Raw genomic sequence first — 13,796 nt, 5'->3', positions numbered from 1 at the left:
GCAATATACTGGTAGGAACCTCCTGGTTACACCAGCCCACAGGGGATTATTGTGTCCGTCGTGCAGGGAGGCGCTGGGTGGGGAGGGAGGGGCTTGAGGGGCTGGGTGGGGAGGGTGGGGAGGGGCTGGGTGGGGAGGGTGGGGCTGGGTGGGGGGTGGGAGGGGTGGGGCTGGGTGGGGAGGGGCTGGTCACCCCGTGGTGCCCTTATACAACTCAACGTTTAACCTACTCACGCCGGCTTGTGCCCACCCTCACAGTCGGGCATATTTGCGGAATACACCACGCCGCCGTTGACCCTGGCCATTGACCGAGCAACCCAACGTTCCTACCAGCTCCCTCCGCAGGAATGTGTTGCCAGCAGCATCACAATCATCAACAAGGCGTCACAATGACTATGATCATAGCGGCAACACAGCATCATCACCATCATCACCATCATCATTATCATCATCACGACCACCATCATCACCACCAATGACAGCATCATCGATTCTTATGAATCATCACAATGTATAATTATGATTGACTGCAGTGTTACGAAGTTGTGTTATTGATTAACCCTTCCGTTTCGCTGACCCGTGGCTTCCTCCTCACCCCCCTCACCAGCTCTGTGTGAAAAGCTGTGCTTGAAAAAAGAAAAGGGCGACGTTTCGGGCAATAGCCCAAAAGATCGGAGTGGTTTTTTTTGTTGCCAAGATTCTGGCGAATTGCCCGATGATGCTGGATGCAATTACCAGCGAAACGTCGTACTCAAATTGTAAATTGTTGTGGTTTCACGCTTCAACACACCGGTGGGCTAAAGCAGTGAACTAATTGTCTTTTGTCAACGTGACACTTTTTTACTGATTGGCCGTGTCGGGTGGTGGAGGGTTACGACACATTTATAAATAACGCGATCTAAACCCAAAAACGTTGATTATGAATAATATTGGTCGCGAAAGCCTACGTGTTAAACTGATGGTACGTATGTTGAACTTCTATTCGCAGTGTACGTAGCCAACGGTGCTAATGGGAGATGCGGGGTAAGGGGTCGTCCATAAATGACGTCACGCACCTTAGGGGGGGGGGGGTGGTCAGACATTTGTGACGATGTGTGACGAGGGGTGGGGGGTGTTTGAGAAATGTGACGTCACATCAAAATGCGCAACTTTAAATACATATAGACAACACGTTCTACTTAATTAGACTTTTTTTTATAAATGTTTTCTCCTACAACATCAGAGTGCAGCGCCACATTAAATACGCACTACAATGACAATAGTTTAAAGCGATTTGAAGCATGTTTTATTTGGGGGGGGGCAGAGCTTTGTGACGTCATATTTGAGGGGGGGTCTGACTTTTTGTGACGCCGTGTGACGAAGGGGGAGGGGGGGTCAAAAATCGTCCAAAATTGCTGAACGTCATTTATGGACGGCCCCTAAGGACAACAAACTCAACACAAAAGGCAGTTCTAACGCACCGCATCGATGCAAAATTATCATCGATGCGGTGCTAATCACCTGTTCACAACCCTGAGCCGGTGGTGGAAATTCCACATTCCCATGACAACATCATCACTACCATCGTTGGAACCTCATTTGCCAGTAAAAAATATGATAATTGTTTTTTTACCCTTCCATCTGGCAACAAAACTGACACCTTTTTTACAAGGAGTCATGTTTGCATAGACCACAATACCTGCAGTCATAATGCAAACAAAAACATAACTCTGATAATGTGCACTGTCCTTGAAGTTGATTGGTCCACACCCGAGACAGCTTTCCTTAGAGCCTAGTCTCATGGTTTGGACCAGATGACGCCAAAAGGCGCACAACTCAAAGACAATGCACCATCAGAGTATGAGAGCTCGGGGTAAGCGTTTACACCATTGGAACCTCATTTGCCAGTAAAAAATATGATAATTGGTAAAAAAAGGTGTCAGTTTTGTTGCCAGATGGAAGGGTAAAAAAACCAATTATCACTACCATCGTTTTAACACGGCTCCATCACAATCATTGCAGCATCACTACCATTGCCAACACTTACACCATTAGCATAGCAGCAGCATCACTGTCATAGCATTTTAGCAGCAGCATCACTTCCATCACCACGGTATCATCACCCTCATCATAGCAGCAGCATCATCACTACCATCATCATCAACCGTGTGCTCTGTATGTCAGCGGAGTGGCTCTACTCGGCCTCAAATGAGTACCCGGTGGCGCTGTGTAAACGCCTTCAAATTGTTAACATCGCTACTCGGGAGACAAAAGCGGCCGGGGATGGTGCTGGCCACTCCATTTCCTCGTGCGCCGTTCCGGCCTTCGTAGGTGCTCGCTAACAGCACTTGCCCCAACAGTCTGGTACGGCTATACGGAAGATCTTTGTCTCTGTGGTGCTCGCTAACAGCACTTGCCCCAACAGTTTGGTACGGCTATACGGGAGATATTTGTCTCTGTGGTGCTCGCTAACAGCACTTGCCCCAACAGTCTGGTACGGCTATACGGGAGATCTTTGTCTCTGTGGTGCTCGCTAACAGCACTTGCCCCAACAGTCTGGTACGGCTATACGGGAGATCTTTGTCTCTGTGGTGCTCGCTAACAGCACTTGCCCCAACAGTCTGGTACGGCTTTACGGGAGATCTTTGTCTCTGTGGTGCTCGCTAACAGCACTTGCCCCAACAGTCTGGTACGGCTATACAGGAGATCTTTGTCTCTGTGGTGCTCGCTAACAGCACTTGCCCCAACAGTTTGGTACGGCTATACGGGAGATATTTGTCTCTGTGGTGCTCGCTAACAGCACTTGCCCCAACAGTCTGGTACGGCTATACGGGAGATCTTTGTCTCTGTGGTGCTCGCTAACAGCACTTGCCCCAACAGTCTGGTACGGCTATACGGGAGATCTTTGTCTCTGTGGTGCTCGCTAACAGCACTTGCCCCAACAGTCTGGTACGGCTTTACGGGAGATCTTTGTCTCTGTGGTGCTCGCTAACAGCACTTGCCCCAACAGTCTGGTACGGCTATACAGGAGATCTTTGTCTCTGTGGTGCTCGCTAACAGCACTTGCCCCAACAGTCTGGTACGGCTATACGGGAGATCTTTGTCTCTGTGGTGCTCGCTAACAGCACTTGCCCCAACAGTCTGGTACGGCTATACGGGGGGTCTTTGGTTTTTTTTTTACTCTCGGGGGGGGGGGGGGGAGAGGGGGGGCAGAATGGTAGAGGGGGGTAGAGAGGTGGGGGGGATAGAAAGGTGGTGGGGAGGGTAGAGAGGTGGGGGGGGGATAAAATGGTGGGGGGGGGGGAATAGAGAAGTGGGGGGGATAGAAAGGGGGGGGGGATAGAGAGTTGGCGGGATAGAAAGGTGGGGGGGAAACAGATAGGTGGGGGGGGGGGGTAGAAAGGTGGTGGGGGGGGGGTAGAGAGGTGGGGGGGGGATAGAATGGCGGGGGGGGAAACAGAGGTGGGGGGGGGGTAGAAAGGTGGTGGGGGGGGGGTAGAGAGGTGGGGGGGGGGATAGAATGGCGGGGGGGGGTATAGAGAAGTGGGGGGGATAGAAAGGTGGGGGGGGGGGTAGAGAGGTAGGGGAATAGAAAGGTGGGGGGGGGGGTAGAGAGGTGGGGGGGGGCTAAATCTGCTGGCGCCTTCCAACAATAACAAAAAAAAACCACTCCGTCTAATTCTGGCCGCAACTCAATGTCTCACTCGACTACCGATCGGCAGTTCCACAAATTAGGCAACTTCACAGCCAGCAATTGTCAAAACCATTCTAATAATATGCAAACGGTGCCATTTTGTTGGTGATTGTGCATATTTTTGGAACACGCTGGGGCTTATTTGTGGAATGTCTTAAATTTGGCGGACGCAACACGCAGGCATCGAACGCTCCATCACCGTCATCCTTCCCAGCTCAGATGGCTCCACAGTGACATTTTGCGAGCCTGTCACCCTTTTTTAAATCCTTTATATTAAGTTCGCTTGCTTGCTTGCGTGCTTGCGTGCTTGCTTGCTTGCTTACGACCGTGCAAATCTTTCGGTCGTTTTTTAACCCACTTCCCGTGATCCAATCGAGCTGACATTTTCCACACAGACTCGTTGTGCGAGACAATTAATGTTCGTGATAAAAAATTTCAAAAATGTTACACTTTTTAGGCAAAATTTTTTTATTTTACATATATTCAAATAGAACTCATTCATGGCTTTGGCTGAACGTCACAGTATAAGAGCCCAGAGCGTAACCCCTCCACAGGCCGTGGCGGAGTAGCGCAGTTGGTAGCGCCCTCGCTTCCCATGCCAAAGGTCGCGGGATCGATCCCCGCGTCCTCCACAGGCGAATATATTTTTAAATCCTTTATATTAAGTTCGCTTGCTTGCTTAGGACCGTGAAAATCTTTTGCTCGTTTTTTAACCCACTTCCCGTGATCCAATCGAGCTGACATTTTCCACACAGACTCGTTGTGTGTGACAATTAATTTTCGTGAAAAATAATTTCCAAAATTTTACACTTTTTAGGGAAAACAAATTAAATATTTAATTACCAATTGCTTAATACTGGCAGACAATCATCTGACCCATAGGTGGCAGCCATCTCAAGCCAGATGACGAGAGGACTCTAGCCGCCACGCATATAAAGGATTTAGAGTGAAAAACTTTGTTTTTACGGGTTTACTTGTTCACAGATGACCAGTAGTTGGAGGCAGTCGCCCTCCAGTAACAATTGAGGGCAGAGGAGCGACGCTCACAACAACGAGCGGAGCGCCGGGCGGATACAACGCAGAAAGTTTACATAGTGGGGAGCACATCTGCCAGTTATCTCAGTCAGAATCAGAATATTCATACTGGCGAATTCCGATGAGCAAAAACGCTCTTTTTCACAGATGTCCAGTAGGAGCGGGTAACAATGTTACAACAAACAGTTGAAAAAGATGATAGGAGTGCAAAGTACAAGAAAGGTAAACAAATTACCCATACTCTTTGTTTCTTTCGGTAAAGTAACGTATATATAAAATAAAACAAATTTAATCACGACGTTTCGTGATTTAAGGATATTATCCTTGTGTAATGACAATAGAGCCTGCATGCGGTGCGAAGGGACTGGTGGCTACGGGAGGTAATGACAAGGGGTATCAGTTGGGAGTGCGAAGCGACTGGTGGCCATGGGAGGTAATGACAGGGTATCAGTTGTCAGTGCGAAGGGACTGGTGGCTACGGGAGGTAATGACAGGGGGAGTCAGTAGTAAGTGCGAAGGGACTGGTGGTCACGGGAGGTAATGACATGGGAGTCAGTTGTGAGTGCGAAGGGACTGGTGGCTACGGGAGGTAATGACAGGGGTATCAGTTGTCAGTGCGAAGGGACTGGTGGCCACGGTGGTAATGACAGGGGCATCAGTTGTGAGTGCGAAGGGACTGGTGGCTATGGGAGGTAATGACAGGGGGAGTCAGTTGTGAGTGCGAAGGGACTGGTGGCCACGGGAGGCAATGACAGGGGAGTCAGTTGTGAGTGCGAAGGGACTGGTGGCCACGGTAGGTAATGACAGGGGTATCATTTGTGAGATAGAAGGGACTGGTGGCCACGGGAGGTAATGACAAGAGAGTCAGTTGTGAGTGCGAAAGGACTGGTGGCCACGGGAGGTAATGACAGGGGAGTCAGTTGTGAGTGCGAAAGGACTGGTGGCCACCGGAGGTAATTACAGGGGAGTCAGTTGTGAGTGCGAAAGGACTGGTGGCCACGGGAGGTAATGACAGGGGAGTCCGTTGTGAGTGCGAAGGGACTGGTGTCCACGGGAGGTAATGACAGGGGCATCAGTTGTGAGTGCGAAGGGACTGGTGGCCACGGTAGGTAATGACAGGGGTATCAGTTGTGAGTGCGAAGCGACTGGTGGCCACGGGAGGTAATGACAGGGGAGTCAGTTGTGAACGTGAAGCGACTGGTGGCCACGGGAGGCAATGACAGGGGAGTCAGTTGTGAGTGCAAAGGGACTGGTGGCCACGGGAGGTAATGACAGGGGAGTCAGTTGTGAGTGTGAAGGGACTGGTGGCCATGGGAGGTAATGACTGGGGTATTAGTTGTGAGTGTGAAGGGACTGGTGGCCACTGGAGGTAATGACAGGGGTATCAGTTGTGAGTGCGAAGGGACTGGTGGCCATGGGAGGTAATGACAGGGGTATCAGTTGTGAGTGTGAAGGGACTGGTGGCCACGGGAGGTAATGACAGGGGTATCAGTTGTGAGTGCGAAGCGACTGGTGGCCACGGGAGGTAATGACAGGGGTATCAGCTGTGAGTGCGAAGGGACTGGTGGCCACGGGAGGTAATGACAGGGGAGTCAGTTGTGAGTGTGAAGGGACTGGTGGCCACGGGAGGTAATGACGGGGGTATCAGTTGTGAGTGTGAAGGGACTGGTGGCCACGGGAGGTAATGACAGGGGATTCAGTTGTGAATGCAAAGGGACTGGTGGCCACGGGAGGTAATGACAGGGGTATCAGTTGTGAGTGCGAAGCGACTGGTGGCCACGGGAGGTAATGACAGGGGAGTCAGTTGTGAGTGTGAAGGGACTGGTGGCCACGGGAGGTAATGACAGGGGTATCAGTTGTGAGTACGAAGGAACTCACGCACCACGGAGATCCAGTGGTGCGTGCGCACAGCATCAACAACAACAACAAAAACAATATATTGCAGAGAACGAGACAAGGGTCCTTAGGGAATATTGCCCAACTACCAAACGAGGTATTTGACGGCCCAAAAGGAAACACACGCGAGCCAAAAACCAGTGTAAATGTAAAGCTGAAAAAGTTAGGTACAGGTGCACGTATGTTGAACTTCCTTCGCACCGTACGTAGCCGACCGTGTTAGTCTAACAGTGACATAAACACACGCACACAGAAAGAAGACAGTGAAAAACATGTGGGAGCAGGAGGCGTCAAAAGAGGTTAGGCACACGCGCAAGTAAGCTCTGTGTTTTTTGGTTGAATGGGGAAGTGATGGAGGGGGCAGTGAAGGGAGTTGACCAAGCTGTGAATGAGCAAAAATTGTATGATGTGATTGTAAATTAAATTTCAGTGTATTTTCCTTCCTCAAAAGTAAAAAACGTAAACATATCGGTGAAACTGCAGGAAATGTCGGTGATGCGTCCCTAAAAGGTGCGATGACGAATATCGAAACGACGTAAATCAAAGCCGTTTTAGAAGGGTGTGTCGTGGAGGCGAAGACTGAGAGGTGACGGATACGAGTAAGGACGGACAATGCTGTCAGCAACGTAAGTGTGGATTGAGGCGACGCAAATCGGGTCGTGGTATGAATAAATGACGACGTATTTGCTAAACGACATAAATTGGGATATTACTGGATTCCTTCCGATATTAGGAAGCCATAGGAGCTGTGTACTTTGAAATTTAGATCGAAAACTCATTTCTTCATAACTGATTTTCGTGTTTAGCTTGTTGTCCTTCGCTCGCACCTCTGTTTCGCACGGTTGGCTCCGTACGGTGCGAAAGAAGTTCAACATATTATTATTATTATAACATGTATTTTGAGGTGCTGCTATAAATTTCCACATGATAAGCCACTAAGTTGAGCTATCATTTGTTGACAGTTCGCTTCTGAAAAATAAGCTAATATCTCAATGGGCTTTACCTGGTAATAAAAAAAAGTTTAGTTTTATTTGTATGTATATTTAAGTGATTTTTTTACCTTTCCTGTACCTTGCACTCCTATTGTGTAGTTTGTATCATTTGTTGTAACAAAGTTTTGACCTGCCCCCTACTGGACTTCTGTGGAAAAAAATTGCCTTATAGCTCATAGGATTCCTCCTCGAGTATTCTTAAATATTCAGATTTTGTGTTTGGTGGGGGGCCATCAGTCTACGTTCCGTTCACAGCGGGCTGCAACTCCTTTCACCACAGCCGCACTTGACATCTGTGACAAAGAACTTCAAATCTCATCTGATTTCCTGCTACAGTCTAAATAAATATCCCCATTCTGAGTCCTTACGTAAGATGGCCGCGGCGCCCAACACTTCACCGGTGACCCCCCCACATCTCCCGTACCCTCACGTAAGATGGCCGCGGCGCCCAACAACCGGTGATCCCCCACATCGCTCGTACCCTCACGTAAGATGGCCGCGGCGCCCAACACTTAACCGATGACCCCCTCCCACATCTCCCGTACCCTCACGTAAGATGGCCGCGGCGCCCAACAACCGGTGATCCTCCCACATCGCTAGTACCCTCACGTAAGATGGCCGCGGCGCCCAACACTCTTAACCGATTACCTCTCCCCCATCTCCCGTACCCTCACGTAAGATGGCCGCCGCCTGTCTACGTTACGCGGTGATGTCACGGAACCCCTTGGCTGCCCCCCCCCCATCCCCCCTTCGCGTTATAAAAGCCGCCGCGTCACGTGACGCCGTCCCTTTCCCAAGCACCCCCGCGCGCAGCAGCAGCAGCACGAGGAGGAGCGAGACGCGTGCCCGGCTCACCGCTGTTCGTCGCTTCAGAGAGTTCATCTCATTGTCTGTGGGACGAATACGTCGGCCGGCGGTCACGATGGTGAGCGTCTCTCGCCTCGTGACCAGCACGCCACACTCGCTCGCGAATGGTGTTTGGTGTATCACGCGGTGCAAGTTGACGTGGTGGTGGTGGTGAATTGTAACGACTGGGTCCGCCATTGCGGCCTGTGTGATGCGAGCCCTTGGGCAGCAGGCATTGTAAGAGACGCACTTTCTCCCCGCGTTTTAAAAAAATATATATATATAAAGGATACGTTGACCCGTGGTGGTTGCGAGCGGCGTTTGGCTATGAGGATAAACCATATATATGACTTTGCGGTGATTCACCTATACGCTATTCTGAGCCAAACGCACCCAACGACAGCACGTGTGTGCAGCGATTCCAACATCCATCAGCCCCTTCCGCGGTCGATAAAGTAGGGTATGGGATCAACAGGGAGACCTAAGTTTGGGTCTAGGATGTGACTTGGAATACTTTCTCGCGTGACAACTTTGTGTTCCTATATATTTTTGTGCTTTTTTTTACTTTTACGTTCCGGCAGTTTTCATTTTCTTTGTCATCGCTATATGTATTTGGTCCCTGTATACAATTATTGCAGTGGTTATTAACCTGTGGGGTGCGAGATGCCCTTTATGGGGGTGCGAGAAATGCCCGCATTTTGTTTTCGAAGGTAAATAATCTAAACGCAAATTAAGCATGGCCACGTTAAGTTACAACTTTGTTTAATCAAACCTATGTATTTGTTAACGTACATTTTTTTTACGATTTAGAACCAAAGTGGGGGTGCAAGGCTGCAGCAGTCAAGGTTAAGAACCACTGAATTATTGTAAAGCGTTGTGGGATGCAATTAACATGAATTAAAATAATAAATTATTCAAATGCAATTACATATGATTGACGTCATGCACAGAAACTAGTGGTTTACTGGATTGTATTTTTAGTTTACTTAACGGATTAATCGCCCCAAATTTGCCCCTCGACATGAAGAATATATATAATTTATACATCTCATCAGCAACACAGGCATCCGAGAATGCATAATTTAAGCAGCTTCGGAATAATGCGAGCAAACTGGGCCTGTTTTTGACGTTCGTCATCGCATCAGCAGTTAGGCTTACTTGAACCAATTCTGGAGTACTGCCAGATGTTCATAGGCAATGGCCGTCTTGCTGTACATGTATGTTACGTGTTGGATATACAGTAGTGTGTAACCCGTGTGTGTGTGACTCCGCCAGGCATACAAAGACGCAGGCAAGGCTCCCGTGGACTCGGAGGTGTCCATCCATCGCATCCGCATCACCCTCACCAGCCGCAATGTCAAGTCTCTGGAGAAGGGTGAGTGGCCGCGGATTCTTGAATCCATCTGTGCGGAGTGTTGAGTGTGGATATGAAGCCAAACGCGCCCGCTAATGGGATTCATGGCCAAACATCCCCATGTAGTGTGACCCTCTTATTATTTTATTGCTGGTGGGCAGCCCATCCTATAAATCGTGTGACATGATACTTTATACGACTCACCTAAAGCCACTCACCAGTTAACGCAATGTTTTGTTGCTTCCCAATTGACACAACATCAGAGCGCTGGTAACTTTCGTAAACGTAACGTTCAAGGTAGCATTAAGCCAGAATCTAGAGTGCTAAGGCAAGTGTCTTTAGAACGGGTGGTGTTGACAGGTATCTATAAAAATGAGATCTTTATTACAGGTATTTCTAACAATGGTAACATTTGAACAGGGGATCGTTAATATCACAAGGTGTTGTTAACACGGTTAGCGGAGTTGACGCGGTAATAGCGAGCGGCGTTTGGCGATGAGGACAAACCACAGCTATGATTCACAGTGATTCACCTATACGCTATTCTGAGCCAAACACCTCCCACCGCTCGTGTTTGCCGAATTATCATCCCTCCGCGGCCGATAAAATGGTTACCGCTTTGTGGGAAACCAATCAACGAAATGTTGATTAATCTATTACATTTCGATTTAAAGCTTTCGTGACTGCAGGGATTCATCTTCTTGGTTCTTTCGGTAAAGTCACGTAGAAGGGAAATAATAAAAATAAACATAATAAAATAATTCTCACGACGTTTCGGCCACAACGCAAGCAGCCGTCCTCAGGTGAAGAACAGGTCTGTCACCTGAGGACGGCTGCTTGCGTTGTGGCCGAAACGCCGTGAGAATTATTTTATTATGTTTTATTTTTATTAATCTATTACAGTAGGTGCTTGCATTCACCGATAGGCGCTCGACTCCTGATAATTATTTGCCAAAACATGTTCCGTGGTGCCACAGTGGTTGGCATGCCGCACGATGAATCCAGTGACCTGTGGTTGATTTCCTGCCACGGCTAATATCAGTGACGAGTGATGGCTGAACCGGTAACCCACCTGCCCCCCCCCCCCACCAGCATTCACCAAACCACACTGACCGTAACGTGCTGAAGTTGAAGTATGACAAAATAATATTCTTAGGTTTTTTTCGGTAAAGTCATGAGGTGAAAAATAAAAATTAATAAAAATAAAATATAAATCACGACGTTTCGGAGGCAACACAAGCTTCCGTCTTCAGGTGGAACCGTCACAGCACGGTAGCTGTATCAAGTAAATGATAAATTCCAAGAAAACAGTCCTTGTATATATACTGGTTGAGGGTGGGAGGAGCCAAGGTAGACCCTGAATATTATTTTTGTGAGGTTCGGTGCGGCTGAAGCACGCTGCTAGGAATGAGCCTTTGTTGTGTAAACTAGGTGCGGATGATGTAAAGGTGCGTGTAAATGGGAAATAACTCGCACGGTCTGCCAGGTGTGGGGGGAGTCTCTGATCCAGTGGTGGAGTGACAAAAGGGGGCTGTACATGTACAATGTTAACTTGCGCAGGTGCAGAGGAGGTGTGCGCAGTGCGGTCACTTGATTGGCAATAACTGCCTTTGCTGTCTTAATAATTTCCCTCCCCGGGGCGTCTGTCCGCTGCGCAGTCTGCGCCGACCTCATCCGTGGCGCCAAGGACAAGAATCTTCGCGTGAAGGGACCGGTCCGCATGCCCACCAAGGTGGGGCCTTCCTGCACCAGTTGCTCGCTGCTTTCTTCTTGCTTTAGTTATCATCACTATGAGACATCTCCTTTACCAGTGGCAAACTATAGTAATAGGTTTTACTGGTAGGAACGAAGTGAACCAGCCTACAATAGATTATATCGTCCGTCCGATGTCCGATTAGGTGTGGCAACATCGCCCCCTACTGCAAACACTTGGCAGGACCCTACAAAAACCTTTAGACTCAGTGAGGCTTTCCTGGCTAAACAAGTGTAACATTCCCTTATAATTCCCTGAGATAGTTTTTAATTAAAACATTAAAATTAAAAATTAACTCAGCGGCCTAAAGCCTACAGCTAGGCCTAAAGCCTAGAACTAGGCCTCAAACTCTCCCTTCGTATCGTACCCTCGCCATTTCATTTTATTATAGCCATTCATTTGTTCGTTCCTACCAGCCCACCCCGCAGGGACCTGTTTACCCTTTCAACTGGTACAAAAACTGACACCTTTATACAAGGCATCATGTTTGCAATAACCACAATACAAGCAGTCAAAATGCAAACAAAAAGAAACAACTCTGATGATGATAACAGGACAGTGCATATCATTATCATCATCAGAGTTGTTTCTTTTTGTTTGCATTTTGACTGCTTGTGTTGTGTGCATTGCAAACATGATGCCTTGTATAAAGGTGTCAGTTTTTGTACCAGTTGAAAGGGTAAAAACCTATTACTACTTTATTTATCATCGTTCCATTTTTTTTTTTCCAGGCAGATAGTCGATCTTTGCAGTTTTGGTTGCACAACTTCTCTGCTTCTGCTCCCTAAGACTATGTCTGGGTATCTAGGACAAGTGCAAGATTTCGTTTCACTGTGCAGAAACTATGCAAAACAAAACTTTGGATCAGATTGATCTGACAATCGGGAACACATCCCTCCCGTGAAAGACGGCGATGGTTTTGGGGAGGTCTCCATTCGGCGCTGGGATAGTTTCACGGCTGGTGACAGTGGCGACAGCGACGGTGGTGATGATGTCGCTGCTTTGTGCAGGTGCTGCGCATCACAACGCGCAAGACCCCGTGCGGTGAGGGCTCCAAGACGTGGGATCGCTTCCAGATGCGTATCCACAAGCGGCTCATCGACCTGCACAGCCCCTCCGAGATCGTCAAGCAGATCACCTCCATCAGCATCGAGCCAGGCGTCGAGGTGGAGGTCACCATCGCCGACGCTTAGGCTCTCGCCCGATGACTCGCTCACTCACCCGATCGCTCACCCACCCGTTTGATTGCTCGCTCGTGTAAGCGCGTGCTTGTGCGTTTGATTACGTAAAGGAACACTCGGGTGGGCCTGCGTGACCACGTACTCGCACATTGTGTACACCGTACTCACACTGAGTAAGCATAGCGCGCGCGTGCACACAACAGTGTACACGTTGTACGCTAACGCGGGATGGTGTTGCGTCGGGCAGTGAGTGCAGCGGAAACCGAGTGCCATCGAGCAGTGGAGAACCGATGCCCACGTGCATTTGTTAAAAGAATTTGAAAAATAAAAATGAAAAATTTTAGAGTGCCTTGTTTGCTTGTTGGTTGATAGTGTTTGGTGTGTTTTTTTTCATCCTGATCGTGTAAAGCATATGTAATAATCCTTCTTGAGACGGCTTCGGAATCAGTCCTTTTTATTTCCACTTCCACAAATACACTTTACTCACACACTCTCCGTTGCTGGCAGACAACGGAGAGAGGGCAGACTTCACACCAAGTCCCCACCGCGCACGTGGCACCCAGAGCCCCCGTACGCGTGTGACCCTGCTCTTGTCGTTCCCAAGTCTGCTCTCGATCATTCTCTCTCTTAATCCCTTCGTCACGTGGTACCCCCCAGCCAATCCTCCATGGACAGCCTTGACCGTTCTCGATGGTTCCCTGTCAATCCCGGGACCACGCCTCTGATCCGGCTCCCCATTAGCTGGGGCCCCGAATGGCCAGGCCAATCACCCCTGCTGACATGCCGTGATCATGCCGGGGCCATGCTCCCTGTCTCAACCCTTATTGGCTACAAAGCAGGACCGGCAAGCCAATCCCCACGTGAACCCTCTATGGCTGTTATTACACATACATTTGTGAAAAGGCCAGTTGGCTGAAACGCCAGGCTCTTGCTGACGTGAAAACTTGTTTTATTGTTTTTTATTGAAATAAGTTAGGACTTTAACTTGCACAAATGGAACCGCATTTGCCAGTAGCAAAATATGAAAATTTATTTTTTACCCTTTTATTTGGCAACAAAACTGACA

General features: G+C 48.7%; 1 protein-coding gene and 2 non-coding genes across 3 annotated transcripts; all 3 read left to right on the top strand.

Annotated features, from left to right (window-relative positions):
• The first annotated feature begins 8,274 nt into the window (after positions 1–8,274).
• Positions 8,275–13,073, top strand: RPS20 (ribosomal protein S20). Its single transcript, XM_078604775.1, has 4 exons — positions 8,275–8,521; positions 9,718–9,817; positions 11,455–11,528; positions 12,560–13,073. Exons 1-4 carry the CDS (start codon positions 8,276–8,278, stop codon positions 12,740–12,742), a joined length of 603 nt encoding a protein of 200 aa, XP_078460901.1. The 5' UTR covers position 8,275; the 3' UTR covers positions 12,743–13,073.
• On the top strand, positions 8,765–8,831 carry LOC144726551 (small nucleolar RNA U54). The gene has a single exon (XR_013587286.1). It is a non-coding gene; the product is annotated as a small nucleolar RNA U54 (small nucleolar RNA).
• Positions 10,287–10,352, top strand: LOC144726550 (small nucleolar RNA U54). The gene has a single exon (XR_013587285.1). It is a non-coding gene; the product is annotated as a small nucleolar RNA U54 (small nucleolar RNA).
• Positions 13,074–13,796: the final 723 nt, after the last annotated feature.

The sequence above is a fragment of the Lampetra planeri genome, chromosome 23 (genome assembly GCF_965212315.1).
Source record: "Lampetra planeri chromosome 23, kcLamPlan1.2.h2, whole genome shotgun sequence".
In the NCBI taxonomy this organism is placed as follows: Eukaryota; Metazoa; Chordata; class Hyperoartia; order Petromyzontiformes; family Petromyzontidae; genus Lampetra; species Lampetra planeri.
The sequence above is the reverse complement of the archived record's forward strand: the minus strand, read 5'-3'. Positions and strand labels throughout refer to the sequence as shown.